Source organism: Bidens hawaiensis, unplaced genomic scaffold, assembly GCF_021521415.1.
Source record: "Bidens hawaiensis isolate Kalapana, Puna unplaced genomic scaffold, B.hawaiensis_p1.1 tig00027301_1, whole genome shotgun sequence".
Taxonomy (NCBI): Eukaryota; Viridiplantae; Streptophyta; class Magnoliopsida; order Asterales; family Asteraceae; genus Bidens; species Bidens hawaiensis.
In genome coordinates, this window is record NW_027494408.1 from 149,784 (window position 1) to 167,280 (window position 17,497).

Consider the following 17,497-nt stretch of genomic DNA (forward strand, 5'->3'; position numbering starts at 1 on the left):
AGTATACCTCATGGCCTAAAAGGAACGGGATCATCAGCTTTCAAATATGGAAACCAAATAATTGTTTTTTTTATGTCTAACTTACTAACTACGGAGTATTAAGGAATGAAAAACAAATCAAGCACATATCACGAGATTTATTAATGTTATCATTGATTCATTGTATTTAAATGTAATTATTTAGTCAATATGTTTGTTACTGCTTTCCTAAGATAGTTATTGTAATTGTTCTAATTTTCTCCTATAATTGTAAATCTCATCTCAATCAAAGAATAAAGTGTTGATTGAAGTTATCTCTTTCTCATACATCGCTTCTCTCTCTGCTAAGCTTTTTCTCTAATTACATTCAGGTCGGTCCTCAAAAAGTCGGTTAACCCGGGTCTTGGCCTGATACCTGACCCGAAACCGAAATGCACTGGATTTTATGACCCCGAAGAAAAACCGAAGGTTACGTTACGGGTCCGGGCCCTAATTATGCACACCCCTAGATATAACTTTGTTTTCAACAAAAATTTACGCCGAAACGGTAAGAAAAAAAAACTATACTAGCCTTCTATTTTAATATATATAATAACAATAATTTGATATTTATATATCAGAAAATAATATAACATCTACGTGTAAAAAACCTATATTATTTACACTGGCTTTTTCTTTTAATTAATTATTTATACTCTAGGTATAACCAAATGCGAGTTGATCATGATCTTCTCCACGAAACTTAATCTATCAGAACCCGAACTCACAGTCAAGTTATCGCTACGTTCCTCAAACAATATCAAGTCTTAACAATTAACATGTGATAAATCATTTTATGACTGGATATGGATGAAAATAGAACAAATCATAATAACCTGGTTAGACATGCATCTTTTCATCACATCTATAAAGCATCTCAATCTTTCTTTCCTTGTTTTATCGGATATGTTAATCACCTCTAATCTCACTTTAAAATATATCGTTTTTTATTCAATCTAACCTAATGTTTCCACATATCCAACTTAGCATTCACATAAATATTAATTTCTTTGGGTAAAATTTGTTTAGTTCCTTTGGATTTTGATCATAAATAATAATTTCTAAGTTGATTTTATAAAGTTTTTGCATTATAATATTAATATAGTTTAACTAAAAAGCATCTTTTATCCAAAAAAAAATAATTGTTCATCTTTTATAAATTTCCTACATCTGATTCCAAATTTCTCAAAATAATACTTGTTTTTTTAAATATACTTTCACTTACTTCTAGTCACCAAAAATATATGGAATTAATATACGTGACGGATAAAAATCTACATAATATATGTTTCGGTCAAAAATTGGCAAAGCAACTTTTGATCAAATTTGTGCGTGAGGTGGAGTGCTTGTTGATAATAAGATCGAACACAATGATATGATTACGAGGGAAAAAACCCTTGATCACAATAATCTTACGTCGGTCAAGAATTAGCAACGTAATCTTTGGTCGAATTACTTCGGTCAAAGATTAAGAACGTAATTTTTCGTCGGATTCGTATATGATTATGGTAATCTCCGGCACAAAAACCCACGGACGGTGAAAACTATCACCGTCGACTTTATTAATAACGAAAATAGGTGATTACAAGTGGTGGAGCTGATAAGTGATCAAATGCTAAGTGTTACAGTGTATACTAGTAGCTAGATAAGTGAAAGTGTGTGGCCTAATGATATTATCAGCTCATATATATAATAAAAGATTACAACTGCTATCCCGAAACAACCGGAAATCCTAGACTATTTCCTCCATAATCCGTTGCTTGCCCACGTTCCATTTGACGAAGTTCAAGCATTAGCCGTTGTAAGTCCACGTTCGTATTAGCATATTTAACATGTGATCTTATCTGCAAAACAAATAAAAATAATATAGGAAAATTGAATTAGTCAAATACCATCCTCGGAATATTAGCGTTGACAGGATAGCTCAAAATCCTTGAATCGTAGCTCATCCTGAGAATAGAAAATCTACACCCAACAATTGCCCCCAATTTTTAAGATAAGGCGCGACAGCTGTAAAAATTTTCAAATTTCGAAAAGAAAAATATCTTCTGCCAACTGAAAGGACGTGCACGCGGATTGAGGAGAGCCTATAACCGTCCTTCCAGGTTATAATCAAACCATTTCCCAATCTCGAAATAATATTTCTTCCATCGATTCACAATCAGGTCAGTTTCCCTTCCTTGTCTTCTTTAATTTCTTGAAAATTTTCTTCTGATCAAAAGATAATGAGAAAAAGAACCCCTCGCGCGCCCAATCCTTTCTCGTTTGCAACCTCAGATGACTTTGTTGATCAGACTCTCATTCCGGCTACCGATGAAGACCAGTGAATCTATAAGGATCTTGACATTAGATTCTTGAAAGATTCAGGCTTGCTACCTGCCGAAGCCATCATTAGACCTTACGACCCTAAAGTCAAGGCTGACTTTTCTTCCAAAACCTGGGTATGTTTCTTTTATTACCCTTTTCGATCAGCCTTTCATATCCATTTTCCCCACTCATTCAGGAGTTCTTTGACGTGACTGGATTCTCGTACTCGCAAGTCATGCCAATGGTGTGGAGGGTTTTGGCCACATTAGATCGTCTGAACAAAACCCATGGATTGTCCATAGGCGTGCCCGAGATATCCGCAACTTATAACCTCTGAACTCATGGATCTTATCGCTATTATCTTCAATCTAAATCCAGCCGTCTTTATATGGTTCCCAAGGTGTCCAGTAGCAACCCCGATTGGAAAAAACATTTCTCTTTCGTCCGTCGCGACTCTATTCCGAATGGGATGAACTTGCCTATTAAATGGGTTCATAAGGGTAGGAAATCTGTAGGATATAATTTCTTTTTGCAAACGATTCATCTTAACATGGTTTGTTTTTTGACAGTTGTGTTTGAGGATTTGATAAAGTTCAGGAAGGATACGAAGAAAAGGCTTAAGGCGTTGTTCAAGGTTCCAGCAGAGGAGAGGGAGTTTTGGTTAGAGGAAGAAATAGGAGAAACAAGTGTAATCGCTGCAAAACCTGCTGAGAGTATGACTTCTGGTGAGTATTTTGGGGATTTTAGATTTTTTAGGGATTTTGTTATCTTGAAAATAACTTGATAAATCATTATATAGGGATGCCGAAGCCAAAGTCTTTTAGCTTAGTTGATCTGGACGATCTCATTGAGGATAGGACGGTGGTGAAACAAGAACATTCCAAGACACTTTCTCTGTCGGTGAGAGTTCCAGCAACTCGCCAGACTAGTGCTGCACAGAAGAAGAGGAAAGCCACCACTTCGGCCGAGACCGAGCCCTTTGCTGGCATGACCACTACCGACGCTGTGGAGAAGCTTCAAGCTCTCGCTAACTTTCTTGGAACAGTAAGTATTTTTCGCTTATCCTGAAAATAGTAATCTGCAGAAAAACTAATGTTAATTTGGGGATAACAGAAAACTGAAAGTTACCGTCAGATATCCCAAAATGCTGAATTGTCCAAGAGAGAGGCTGAAACCAAGCTCGCCGATCTCCTACAAGCTGTTGACACAAAGGACAAGCTGCTCGAAAAGAAGGATAAAGAGATTTCGGATCTCAAAGCCTCATTTGATTTGGAGAAGACTGAGTTCTTTGAAGAGACCAAGAAGTGTGTAGCCGCCAGTATCTTGGAGTCGATGATCAAGATGTTGGAGGAAGCGCAGGCAAAAGGTCATGTGATGGACTCCTGGAATTCTGTGGCTTAGAAGAAGAAACTGAAGATGCTGAGGGGTGAGAAGCTTGAAGAAGATGAGACGGCGGGTGCTTCTGAGGTGATAAAGGAGACCGGAACTAGCAAGGAGGTGAAGGAGACCAAGGCTGGAGAAGCGACGGATTTGGAGAAGAAGGAAGGCGACAATGCTGAAGGTGGAAAGGTTTGAACCTGGTTTTCAGGTTGTTTTTATTTGTTTTCAATGGTTGTTTCGAAGATTTTCTATTTTGGTTATGTAAGGATAATGTAGTAAGCTCAGGATAACGGTTTGGGTGGAGGGATCCTGGTTCAGGACGAAACCCAAATCGTCTTTTATTTTCTGCTTTAGAACAATTGTGATAGTTCGGGTGGATGAGCTCCGTTTTGAGTGAAACCCGGACTATCTTTTCCTGCATTATAATATTAGTATAACTTTTTATGACTTATATTGGTATCCTTTCACTTTTTCCATTTTTAGAAAAATCTAAGTTTATGAAAAATTTCTTAGTAATAGTTTAAGTTTTATCAATAAACCAATATCAAGTCATAAACTTTATCTTGTAAATAATACGAAAGATAAAATATTCACAAATAGTAAATCATACCAGAACCGTGTATCAATTAACCTGGAAATTGTCTAGACCATCTTATTCTCGCAATAAGATCATTGTTTAGAATGCTTTTCTAATCCTGGGTATATAGCAATAAAGTTGTAATATTAGTATTATCTAATACTTTTAGAAATTCTGGCGACAAGGCCTAAATAAACTGGCGACAAGGCCCTTTAGAAGAGATGAAAAATCTCTTAAACCATTAGAAATGAACTTGCGACAAGGCCTTTTAGAAGAGATGAAAAATCTCTTAAACCTTAGAAATGAACTGGCGACAAGGCCCTTTAGAAGAGATGAAAATCTCCTAAACCTTAGATTATGGTACGTCTACCATAAACTTGTGCTTCAAACCAATAGCCGAGGATAACGAGGTAACAAGTCACTATATTTCATGTGCTGGCCCAGCCTATCGAACTAAGGCCGAATAAATCATGCGCTCATGCGACTTTAAGAAGGGATGAAAATCCCTTAAACCTCGAGATTCAAACCAACAACCGAGGATAACGAGGTAACAAGTCACTATATTTCATGTGCTGGCCCCGCCTCTCGAACTAAGGCTGAACAAACATGCGCTACGGGCGACCTTAAGATGAGATGAAAATCCCTCAAGCCTTAGAAGAGGTGAAAACCACTTATACCTTAAGAATAAGCCGACGACGAGGCCTTTAGAAACTGGCGACGAAGGCCCAAGTTAACTTCATTCCCTCTTATCTACAAAAGAGTCAACTCTAAGTGAGGGGTGGGTGTTAGTCATGCTAACACCCCTCCGATACTTAAGTCAGTACCTTGTTTGAAGAATAATAATATTGAAAATGAATAAAAGTATAAATTCGAGTACATACCTTGACTGTTTAGTATAAAAGTTATCCTCGGGATAGAAGTCTTACATGAAATATTTTTTAAGATGTATAGCATTCCAAGCCCTTGGTAGCAAGTCACCATCCAAAGTAGACAATTTGTATGCCCCATTTCCTGCTTCTGAATCGATCAAGTAAGGACCTTCCCATTTTGGTGCAAGCTTTCCATCCGTAGGATTGGTAGTATTCTGAAAAGCTTTTCGGAGAACCAAATCTCCTACTTGAAATCTTCTAACTCTGATATTCTTGTTGTAGGACTTTGCTATCTTCTGTTGATATGATGCCATTCTGATCTTTGCCAAAACCCGGAGTTCTTCTACCACATCTAGATTTCAATTATACTTCGAGTATTATCTTCGGGATTTTGATGACTGACTCTGGCTTTCGGGATAACCATCTCCGTGGGGATAACTGCTTCTGCTCCAAATACTAATGAGAAAGGAGTCTGACCAGTAGCATTCTTTGAAGTGGTTCTATCCGCCCAAAGAACAAAAGGTAGTTCCTCGGCCCACTTTCCTTTCTTAGACCCCAAATTTTTCTTCAGGTTATTGATAATGATTTTGTTGCTTGATTCGGGCTGTCCATTAGCCTGAGGGTGGACAGGTGTTGATGTCATCATCTTGATTCCCCAACTGACACAGAAATTAGTTGTTCTCTTACCGATGAATTGCGAGCCATTGTCACACACTATCTCTGCCAGGATCCCAAATCTTGTCAGGATATTGCACTTGATGAATGAGATAACTTTTTTTCTCTGACTTGAACAAAGGCTTCCGCTTCGATCCACTTCGAGAAATAATCTGTCATAGCCAGCATAAAAACTTTTCCTCCTGGAGCTCTTAGTAGTTTCCCCACGATATCCATCCCCTACTTTATGAAAAGCTAAGGGGATATAATAGGATATAATGGTTCTGCTGGCTGGTGCAAAATGTTGCTATGTCTCTGGCATGCATCACATTTATGAGAATAATTCATAGCATCCCTCTTCATCGTTGGCCAGAAATATCCGTCCTCAGGATCTTGGAGAATAGTGCTCTGCCCCTAGTATGATTCCCACAATCTCTATCATGGATATCCTGAAGAATTTCTTGGGCTTCTGCATTCTCCAAGCACCTAAGATATGGCCCTGCAAGAGATTTTCTGTATAATATATCATTCATTATAGTATATGGGATTACCTTTGTGCGAAAAGCTCTTGGGTTTTCATCCTTGGGGATAACTCCATCCTGAATATATTCCTTGATTGGAATAATCCAAGAACTTTCAATATCCTCAGGATTCGTGACTCCCATATCTCTACCATCTTTTGATACTTCATTGACACCTTGCTATTCTATTGCTGGGCTCAGGATATGTATGATAGGGATCTTGGCACCTTTCGGTATTCTGAAGGATGAAGCTAAGTATGCTAGGGCATCTGCTCCAACATTCTCTTCTCTAGGTACCTATGAAATATCAAACATTTCGAAACACTTTGCTAGTTTTTTAACTAGCTCTATATATTTCATTAGTCTTTCTCCTCTAACAGTGTAAGAACCATTAAAATGATTAGTTAATATTAATGAATCAACATGTACTTGAATAAACCTGATTTTCATGTTTATTGCTAGTTGTATTCCTGCTATCAAAGCTTCATATTCTGCCTCATTATTTGTGGCTTGAAATCCGCAAGATATGGATTGAGATATAATGTCCCCTTGTAGCGATTTCAGCAGAATCCCCAGACCTGTTCCTCTAACATTTGAAGCACCATCACTGTATAGAGTCCATTTATCTTTGATTTCTTCAAGTTGTTGGACTTCCAAGTCTGCCTTTACTTTAAGTTCACTGGTGAAATCAGCCACAAAGTCTGCTAATGCCTGGGATTTGATGGCAGTCCTTGGTTCATATGTTATATCATATGCACTTAGCTTTACCGCCCATTTTGCCATTATACATGACATTTCTGGTTTTCTCAAAACAGACTTAATAGGATAATTAGTTTTAACACATATAGGGTGAGTTTCAAAATAGTGTCTAAGTTTAGTAGATGCCATAATAAGTGCTAAAATTAATTTCTCAAGATAAGAATACCTGGTTTCAGTATCTAATAGACTTTTACTTACATAATATATGGGATGTTGTTGACCTTCGAGATCCTTAGCCAAAACTGCACTTATAGCATTATTTGATACAACAAGATATAGAGATAGGGATTCATCTTTCTCGGGTTTTGCCAGTAGAGGAGCGGAAGAAAGATAAGCTTTTAAGGATGCTAAAGCCTCCTCATGCTTACTGTTCCACTCGAACCTTTTGTTTTTCCTCAGGATATCATAAAATTCTATACATTTTTCTAGAGGATTTGGATATGAATCTGTTGAGCGTCGCTATCCTACCGGTTAGTCTTTGAACATCCTTGACTGATTCTGGGGATTTCAGATTCAGGATAGCTTGTATCTGCTCCGAACTTGCCTCTATCCCCCTTTTGGTGACCATGTATCCCAAGAATTTGCCAGCCTTCACTCCGAAATGGCATTTTGAAGGATTTAGCTTCATGTTGTATTTGTCGAGGATATCGAATGCGGTCTTGAGATCTTGGAGGTGATCCTCAGCTTTCTTGGACTTCACCACCATATCATCAATATAGACCTCCATCGTGTCCCCCAGTTGCTCTTTGAACATCATGTTAACTAACCGCTGATAGGTTGCACCTGCATTTCTAAGTCCAAAGGGCATATCAATATAACAATAAATACATGTGGGAGTCATGAAGGCAGTATCTTCCTGATCTGAGGGCTCCATCTGGATTTGTTGAAATCCTGAGGATGCGTCCATAAATGCAGCATCTCGTGGCCGACTGTAGCATCTACCATCGAATCAATGTGTGGTAGAGGGAATGGATCTTTAGGACAAGCCTTATTCAAGTCTGTGAAGTCTACACAAACTCTCCATTTGTCATTCTTTTTCTGTACAACCACCACATTTGCTAACCATCGGGGATATTGAACTTCTCTAATCATATTTGCCTTCAGGAGTCTTTCTACTTCCTCTTGAATGATTATATTTCTTTCAGGTGCAAACTTTCTTCTCTTTTGATGGATTGGCCTGTCATATCTTCATGTTTCCATGTGAATGTTGACAGCCTTGTCTTGAGGAAATCGAGCAGATTTGACTTAATGTCCTCAGGAATACTAGTTCCTATCAGCACTTTGACTTCAGGATCCTCGGGATAAAGAGGTACTTCTTTAATTTCTTTTTCCCTGGCCTCCATTACGTCTCGTGCTGGCTTCTATAATTGCAACGCCTGCTGGGGTTTGGCAGTACACTTCATGGAAGAGGTGTAGCAATTCTTCGCGTCTTGTTGGTCACTGATGATTTTGATAACTCCCCAAGGACTTGGGAGTTTCACACATTGATGATAAGTGGAGGGTACCGCTTTCATGTCATGTATCCAGGGTCTGCCTAATATAATATTGCAACAAGACAAACAGTCAATAACACAAAATTTTTGCATTTTATTTACCCCTTCGACATATATTGGGAGTTTGATTTCCCCAATAGTGTTTTTAGTCTCTCTACTGAATCCAACCAATACTGAGAAACTGGGGACGATCTCATCCTCAGGAATATTCATCTTTTTCAGCACGTCTAATTGAATAATTTTGACAGAGATTCCGCCATCTATGAAGATCCTGCGTACATAATGGTTAGCCACATATAAAATTATTACCAAAATATCATGATGAGGATCCTGAAGATCGACTCTATCGCTTTCATCGAAGGATATAATCCTCTCTTGAGTTAGAACAGATGTCTTTGTTGGTCTGTCAGCCACTTCTAACTTTCTTTGGTCAGCATTTCTCTTTGCAGCAGAATTAGAGGTTCCACAGATGTCGGATCCTCCGGATATGAACATGATCGTTTTCGCATCCGTTGGTGGAGGAGTCGGCTTTTCAGGAATTTTTCCGGGATCCTGCTCTCTTCCCTTCTTCTTGCCAAGTAGCTCTTTCAAGTGGCCCTTTCTTAGAAGATAGCTGATCTCCCTTCTGAGTGCAATGCAATCATCAGTCAAGTGCCCAAAGTCTTCGTGGAAGGCACACTATTTTGATTTGTCTTTCCAGGCTCCTAGTCTTTCCATTTTCCTTGGCCAGCTGGTTTTCTCACCTAAATCCTGCATAGCACGCATTAATCCACCAATATCAACAGAAAAACAATATTCAGAGATCTTAGGATATTCTTCATCATTTTCCTCATCTACTGCATTAATCCTGGGGTTATCAGGCTTGTAGTAAGGTTTTGCTAGATATGATTTTCCCGGGGATTCGGATTCCATGTTCGTCTGATCATACTTCGTCTAATGACCTGCATGGAGTCATAACGAGATCATCATAGAAAGAGGAGCCTTTTTCTAACCCCAACTTGAGAGCTTCCACTACTGAAGCTGGGTTTACGTTCGGAATTTCTAGCGACTCCTTACTAAACCTGGTAATAAAATCTCTCAAGGATTCCCCAGGATTCTGGGTAACCCTATAAAGATCACCTGTCATTTTCTCAAAAGTTCTACTGCAAGAAAACTGGTTACTAAACAGGTTAACAAAATGAGAAAAAGAATTGATAGTGTTAGGAGGAATACTCAGTAGCCATTTCATGGCTGCTCCTGTCAAGGTAGACCCAAACCCTTTGCAAAGACATGCCTCTTTGATTTCCATAGGGATTGGATTGATCTCCATAAGTTCTCTATATTGTGCGACGTGTTCCTCGGGATCCGTTGAGCCATCATATAGTTTCATATTTGGGGTTTGAAACTGTTTTGGGATCTGTACGTCGCTAGTTGATGGCACAAACCGGGATATTCTGTGACTATCAGTGGGAACTTCAACTATGGGACGAATAACACCGGGGACATTCGATATCATGTCCTTAAGCTTCTGTAATTCTCGGGCTAAACCCGAACTTATGCCTGCATCCTGTAAAAATCCTTGATTAGCATTAAATGGAATCGTATTGAAAGAGTTACCCTGATTAACATTCTGAGGAGCGGTCTGGGCGTTGTAGCTCATATTCCCAAACATAGTATTTCCATACGTGGTAAACGGAGCAGTTGGAGTATTAGCCTGCATCGGGATAAAGTCTCCCTGGTACACATCGGAGGATCCTGAGGGCTGCTGAGTTTGAGCTAATCCTGAAGATACCGTCTGCTAATAAGGACCAGCTTGATGGAACAATCCTGAGGATCCGGACTACTGGAACAATCCTGAGGATCCAAACTGTTGGAACAATCCTGAGGATTCTGACTGTTGGAACAATCCTGAGGATCCAGACTGTTGGAACAATCCTGAGGGTCCTCCCAGCTGTGACAATCCTGAGGATCCTGCATGTTGAAAAGGCCCAGCAGATGACACATACGGGTATCCTTGAGATCCAGATAAGTGCAATCACGCAGACCCCAAATGCTGGAAAGATGGGGGTCCAGAGTTGTTGTAACACTTGCGAAAATTTTATAACAAAAATGTCAACTTTTAAAAGTTGAAAGATTACAATAATCGGTTTGGTCGTTTTCACGATTCGAAATATAATTACTCAACGGTTTAGTAGAATAAATTTAAGATAGGAGAAATTGCAATTGATATTTAAATGATCAAACACCAAGCGAGTATTTAACAGAAATAATCAATTAGTGACCACTAATTAATATAAGACGCATATTGATGTAGTTATATAGTAAAGTATGTTAATAATTTTTACTAACTATATGTTATACGCTTTAATATAAGATGTTATCAACTATCTAGTTCATGCATGTGATGTACTTATAGGATTTCATTAAAATCACCATACTTTTATTTGTCCAAGTATGTTAATTTGCATTATTAATAATATTAAATAATTGATGGGATGGCTACATCTAATATACATAAAAAAATAAGTGTGTGTATCTCTATCTAAAGATAGAGATCTGTGGCCACGTATAAACAAAAGAGTGGACAAGTTGGAAGAATATTGTCTACGTGTGGATTGCATTCAAATATTTATATTCTTGTTTTTGCTCCTACTTCCACGTAGAATGCCATGCATCTAATTGTTATTAGACCATAAATAAATAAATTAACAAATAATCAGTATGTTAGGAACTTAGGATCTATATATATGTAGTGTAGATTCATGTGATGCATGGAGGAATATTATCATGAGAGAGGAAATCAAAACTTCATTCCTCGTTCAGTTCTCGTTGTTCTCTCTCATTTTCTTACATATAAAAGTGTTAGTATAATATCCGGAATAGTCGTAACGATACCCTCTCCGATCGAAAGAAACTTTTATACACGAATCCAAAAGCTCTGCCTGAACAAGGTAAGACATTGTGCCATCGTTTAAAGTTTTTAATCTCGTGATTATCGTTATGATTATTGGTTTTATACTAATCTAGATATACTACATGGTGTTTAACCTAGGTGCTTAATACCAGGAAGCGCTCTTTAATTGTAAACTTGCAAGGTGAGACATTCGAGTTTTTGTACAACTCACATTTGCGTGAGACTACTATTTTTCCGACATTGTCATGATAATTTAAAAACCTATAAAACTCATGGCAAATGTTCTAAATGTTTTCAAATATATTTTTAAAGTATTTTAAATACATTACAGTGATTAAGTCTCTGTAGACTTACGGGATGGTTACTACTGGTATTGGGGTTTTGTATAAAAGGCTAGCCTACTGGGCTATTACACGTTACTTATTGGACAAGTATTAGCCAATAAGTAATATGACCACAGTCATAGATACGGTCGAGTGACAAGTACCTTTCGGTAATTTGTAAGCAGACAGATATAAAAACATCTTAATGCTGTAACTGTAAAATGTGTCATTTATAAATGAATGTACTCACCAGTATTTCCTGCTGAACAAATACTTTTAAACATGTTTCAGGTGACATATTAAAGATAAAGAAATGATGCCTGCGGGCCTCCCAGCTTAAATAAGTGGCTTATCACTAGAATAAAGAAACATGTTTTGTAAATTAGGGTTTATCTCTATAAAATAATTGTACAAATAAATATGGGTTTTAATCCCAGTTTATGAAATGAAAATCATGGTGTTTTACACTCTGATGATTTTTCCTAACTACGGTCCTGATGATTTTTTTTTCCGTTGCTAAATAATAAACACCAATACCACCGCTCGCGTTCACGGCTCCCCTCCCGGGGTATGGGTTCGGGGGTTGTGACAGTTGTGCGCCATGGTCGGCTCTGGATGCACCAATCCTAAAGATCCTGGAGGAGTGAAATCCAGAGATCTCGGGATTAGTGGCGTGAATTCTTCCACAGGCTTCTTGGCTTTCTTGAAATCTTCCAGTTCCCTTACGAGCATCTGGTTGGTCTTGTTATGGCTATCCATCTGTTCCTGTAGCCGTCTGTAAAGAGACAGAAGGTCGTTGTTAGACACCATGACAGGATCCTGGGGTGACGGCCTTGAACCTGAGAACACAGGAGTAGCAGGTTTCTTCTGAACGTTGTCAGGTTTCTTCGGGATACCACCAGTAGTTGGAGGAGGCATAGGTGACCTCGCCAAGGAATCTGAAGCTGCGACAGATAAGGAAACAATCTTGGCTTGGGTAGACATGTTGTGGATATTGAGAGTAGGGTTTAGTTTGAGAGCGAATAATGATCAAAGCACCGTTTTCCCCATGGTGGGCGCCAAATTGTTTCGGTCAAAAAATGGCAAAGCAACTTTAGATCAAATTAGTGCGTGAGGTGGAGTGCTTGTTGATAATAAGATCGAACACAATGATATGATTACTATTTCGATCAAAAATTGGCAAATCAACTTTTGATCAAATTCGTGCGTGAGGTGAAGTGCTTGTTGATAATAAAATCGAACACAATGATATGATTACGAGGGAAAAAACCCTTGATCACAATAATCTTACGTCAGTCAAGAATTAACAACGTAATCTTTGGTCGAATTACTTCGGTCAAAGATTAAGAACGTAATTTTTGGTCGGATTCGTATATGATTATGGTAATCTCCGGCACAAAAACCCCCGAACGGTGAAAACTATCACCTTCGACTTTATTAATAACGAAAATAAGTGATTACAAGTGGTGGAGCTGATACGTGATCGAATGCTAAGTGTTACAGAGTATGCTAGTAGCTAGGTAAGTGAATGTGTGTGTTCTAATGATATTATCAGCTCATATATATAATAAAAGATTATAACTGTTATCCCGAAATAACCGGAAACCCCAGACTAAGTCTTCCACTCATCCCTTGCTGCCCACGTTTAATTTGACGAAGTCTAAGCACTAGCCGTTGCAAACCCACGTTCATATTAGCATATTAAACACGTGGTCTTATCTGCAAAACAAATAGAACAATAAAGGACAGCTGGATATCCCGAAGTATAATCCTCATAATACTTGTATCGGCAGGATAGACTGAAATCCCTAACTAACTCTCCGAGTATCCCGGAACTGAAAGAGTCTTCCAATATAGCCGTTAGGGAACTCTTCTTTTGAGTCTATCCATGTTCTTCAATGTTCATCCCACGTCTTTGACCGATTCTTTTGGGAGTTACTCATCAAATGTGGTCCCACACATGCTAATATTAACTATAAGTGCGAGATTTCAGCATAATAATCAATATTTGACCATTAATCATTACATGGCCTTTAATCCCAACGGTTATAACTCATTCCACACGTTATATGTAACCACCAACCGTGTATTTTGCATGGATTAAATCGACAATTAATATCTGCAGTTATAAATCAACACCAAGAGAGAAATATCTATTTATTAGCATTAATACTCAGGATACTAAACTTATTCGAGAATCCTGAACATATTCGAGATCCTGAGCATATATCCGACTATAAAATTTGGGCCCTAACAATTACGAGGGAAAAAACCCTTGATCACAATAATCTTACGTCGGTCAAGAATTAGCAACATAATCTTTGGTCGAATTACTTCGGTCAAAGATTAAGAACGTAATTTTTGGTCAGATTCGTATATGATTATGGTAATATTCGGCACAAAAAACCCCCCGGACGGTGAAAACTATCACCGTCGACTTTATTAATAACGAAAATAGATGATTACAAGTGGTGGAGCTGATAAGTGATCAAATGCTAAGTGTTACAGTGTATGCTAGTAGCTAGGTAAGTGAAAGTGTGTGGCCTAATGATATTATCAGCTCATATATATAATAAAATATTACAACTGCTATCCCGAAACAACCGGAAATCCTAGACTATTTCCTCCATAATCCGTTGCTTGCCCACGTTCCATTTGACGAAGTTCAAGCATTAGCCATTGTAAGTCCACGTTCATATTAGCATATTTAACACGTGATCTTATCTGCAAAACAAATAAAAATAATATAGGACAATTGAATTAGTCAAATACCATCCTCGGAATATTAGCGTTGACAGGATAACTCAAAATCCTTGAATCGTAGCTCATCCTGAGAATAGAAAATCTACAACCAACAATATATAATCACTATTAAATCCGTATATTCATACCATATTTAGAGTATCATATGGGGTGATGGCATAAGGGTGATAGCTGAGGTTTGAGATCTTGATGTATCAAGTTTGAAACCTGACTTAATTAGGTTTTCTCACCGTGATTGATTTCTTATTTGATGTAGGGATGATAATAAAACCCGAACTCGATAGGAAAACCCGTTACCCAACATAACTGGGACAAGTAATGCCTGACCCATTAGGGTTTGAGACGGGTTTGAGATTACTTTTGTATTATTCATGGTTTTGGGACGAGTTTGAGATTTATAATATACCCGATTATCCAATAACATTGACTCATTTACCCGATAAAAAGTAGACATGTTTTGGCCCGAGTATACCCTGTTAAACTTACGCGACACGGGCTGAAGGGTGGTATGGATAAGTCACGTGGAGCAGTTGAGGAGTCTACTAATAATAATGTGTTTATTTATTGAATTCAAATGGCATGGATAATCTGTTTACACACGAGAAAGAAGTTAACAATAAGTGATTGATTGGTGTTTGTGGTAAGATCTCATTTTGAGAACAATTCTTTGTTTAACATTCATGATAAGTATTTTGTCAAAACCCGATAAGAAACTCAAAATTCAATGGGAAAACCCAATACTTGATGGGTAATTGTCCGAGTAAACCGGGCGTGGGTTTGGGAATACTTAAACCCGACTCATTATTATCCCTATTTGACGGTGTTCTTGTTTTAGTTAGGTTTAGAGCGTCAAAGTCAGTATGAACAGTTGAAATCTTATCTCAAGAAGGTTTACCCGGGTAATGAAGGTGCAAAGGTTCAAAAAATAATCATATGATGTTCAAAATTTGATTAAAAAAATGTTACAAGTTTCCTTAAAATATATGATTGGAGATGATTATGGGATTCCAAAATAAACGCTCGTTAAAAATTTTAAAAAAACAATATATGATTTCCCCCTTTTTTAGGTAACATTCATTGAAAGACTATTTTATCTTCTTAAACGATTTCCCTCTTATCAATAATATTTTCATACATCATTGTCACATCATTTTCATTTATGCACATTGTATCTCTATATAAGGGTTCGTACATCATTCCCATTTATCTACAACATGGATATTTTTTTCAAATACACCCTTTGCATGTTGTTAGTTTTGTCTGCATGTGTATTACACTCGGAAGGCAGGCGTTTGTCAAAAGACATATCTCTCGATATTAAAGCTAGAGATGACGCATGTAGCATGTTGGCAAAATACGGGTTTCAGGAGTTGGCATTAAAGTTTTATAAGAAGTGGATGATGTCAGGAGACGTTTCAAAAACATTCATTGATCCTCAAGGAAGTGTTCCTAGAGGTTCTGATCCCATACACAATCCACCATAATAGTAGTTCTTTTGTATATGTGTGTTTTTAATGTTTGTTATGTTTAATTTCCTTCTTATATGTAATAATTGTTTCGCATGATAAGCATAAAGCGATATGTTTGTGCATCTTACCTTTATCCCTAAATCATTTTTATATAATGAAATGAAACAAATAAAAGCTAACATAAATTGAATAATAAATTAAAAATGACAAGATGATAAAAGAAATAACAATTAAAAAAGATTTTACAAGTCAAGAAAAAATAACTAGTCTTCTAAACCATATACAACCGTTTTTATAAATTTATATACATCTTCGCAATATATATACACATAAACTTCTTATATTTCACGTCTCCCAATATTATCTAAATTTATATAATGTTGAGTTATCTAATATTGTCTTGTTATTTTGTTTTTGTCTTTAATATCGATTCACGACTTGACTTTATGCGGTTTTTAAAATTCTTAACATAAAACTTGTTATAAAAAATCATAAGAGGTGCAAAAATTGATTTTAAAAAAACTTATGATTTTCTTTAAAATATATGGTTCTAGATGATATGGGTATTCCAGTACGAATCCTTTAATATACAGTGTTAAATTCTCATTATGTGCTCAATAAAAAGTTAAAATAAAAATATATGATTCAGTTACATTTTTTTTTCTCAAATAAATAACTTTTAACATATGACCCACTTACATTTTTTTTTCCTGCTATATTTTTTTTAAAATTGTGATGTCTTTTAAAGTCTCTAATATGTTATTGTGTGTTGCTTAATTTTATCTATGTATAGCTGTAAATTTAATTTAGAATGGAGTTGTGTGCAATACTATTGTGCATTCGTCAATACGTAAACATACAACCCGTCAAAGTTGTCTCAAGATTTTGATTTTGTATAATTTTTCTTCAATGTAATTTTGGTTACAATTGTGCATCATGCTTACACATAAATATGTCATTAGAGTTGTAAATTTTTTATAAGAAATTCTTATATTTACGAGTATGCACACAACCTCAAAATGTTATAAGGAAAAGGTGTTAGAAACTCACATTGATCATGTTGCGTTCTAAATTAATAGTGATTTCCTTCTTCAATTGAGCTCGGCTAATCATTATATATTTAATTGTTAATTTAACAAACCACGAGATCCTTAACTTAGCTAATTGGTTCAACCGAGTTAACTCATGCCACCCTGGTTATTTTGTTTAACGAAGGGAGTTGACTAGAACTAACAGATTTATATTGTGAAAAAAAAATATTTTATAAATACCTGCCATGTCAACACCATGTCGCATCTCATGCTTTATTGGATTTACATCTACTAGTTTTATTTAAGTCGTTTAATCTTATTGTTGATTTATTCATTTAAATCTTTCAGTTATTTGTTTTCATTTATAAAGTATATCATAATTTAGGCAAATTTATTTGGGTAGGTTTATCCCGCCAATTATAGGTAGGGTTCATATGAGT

The 17,497-nt window shown here is 36.8% G+C and overlaps 1 protein-coding gene across 1 annotated transcript in view; it reads right to left on the bottom strand.

Annotated features, from left to right (window-relative positions):
• Positions 1-4,055: 4,055 nt before the first annotated feature.
• The window catches only part of LOC143575166 (phospho-2-dehydro-3-deoxyheptonate aldolase 2, chloroplastic-like), a 28,501-nt gene continuing 15,059 nt past the window's right edge, over positions 4,056-17,497 (bottom strand). Inside the window, exon 4 of the mRNA XM_077059609.1 lies at positions 4,056-4,120. Coding sequence (XP_076915724.1) covers positions 4,056-4,120 — 65 coding nt within the window. The remainder of the gene's footprint in view (positions 4,121-17,497) is intronic.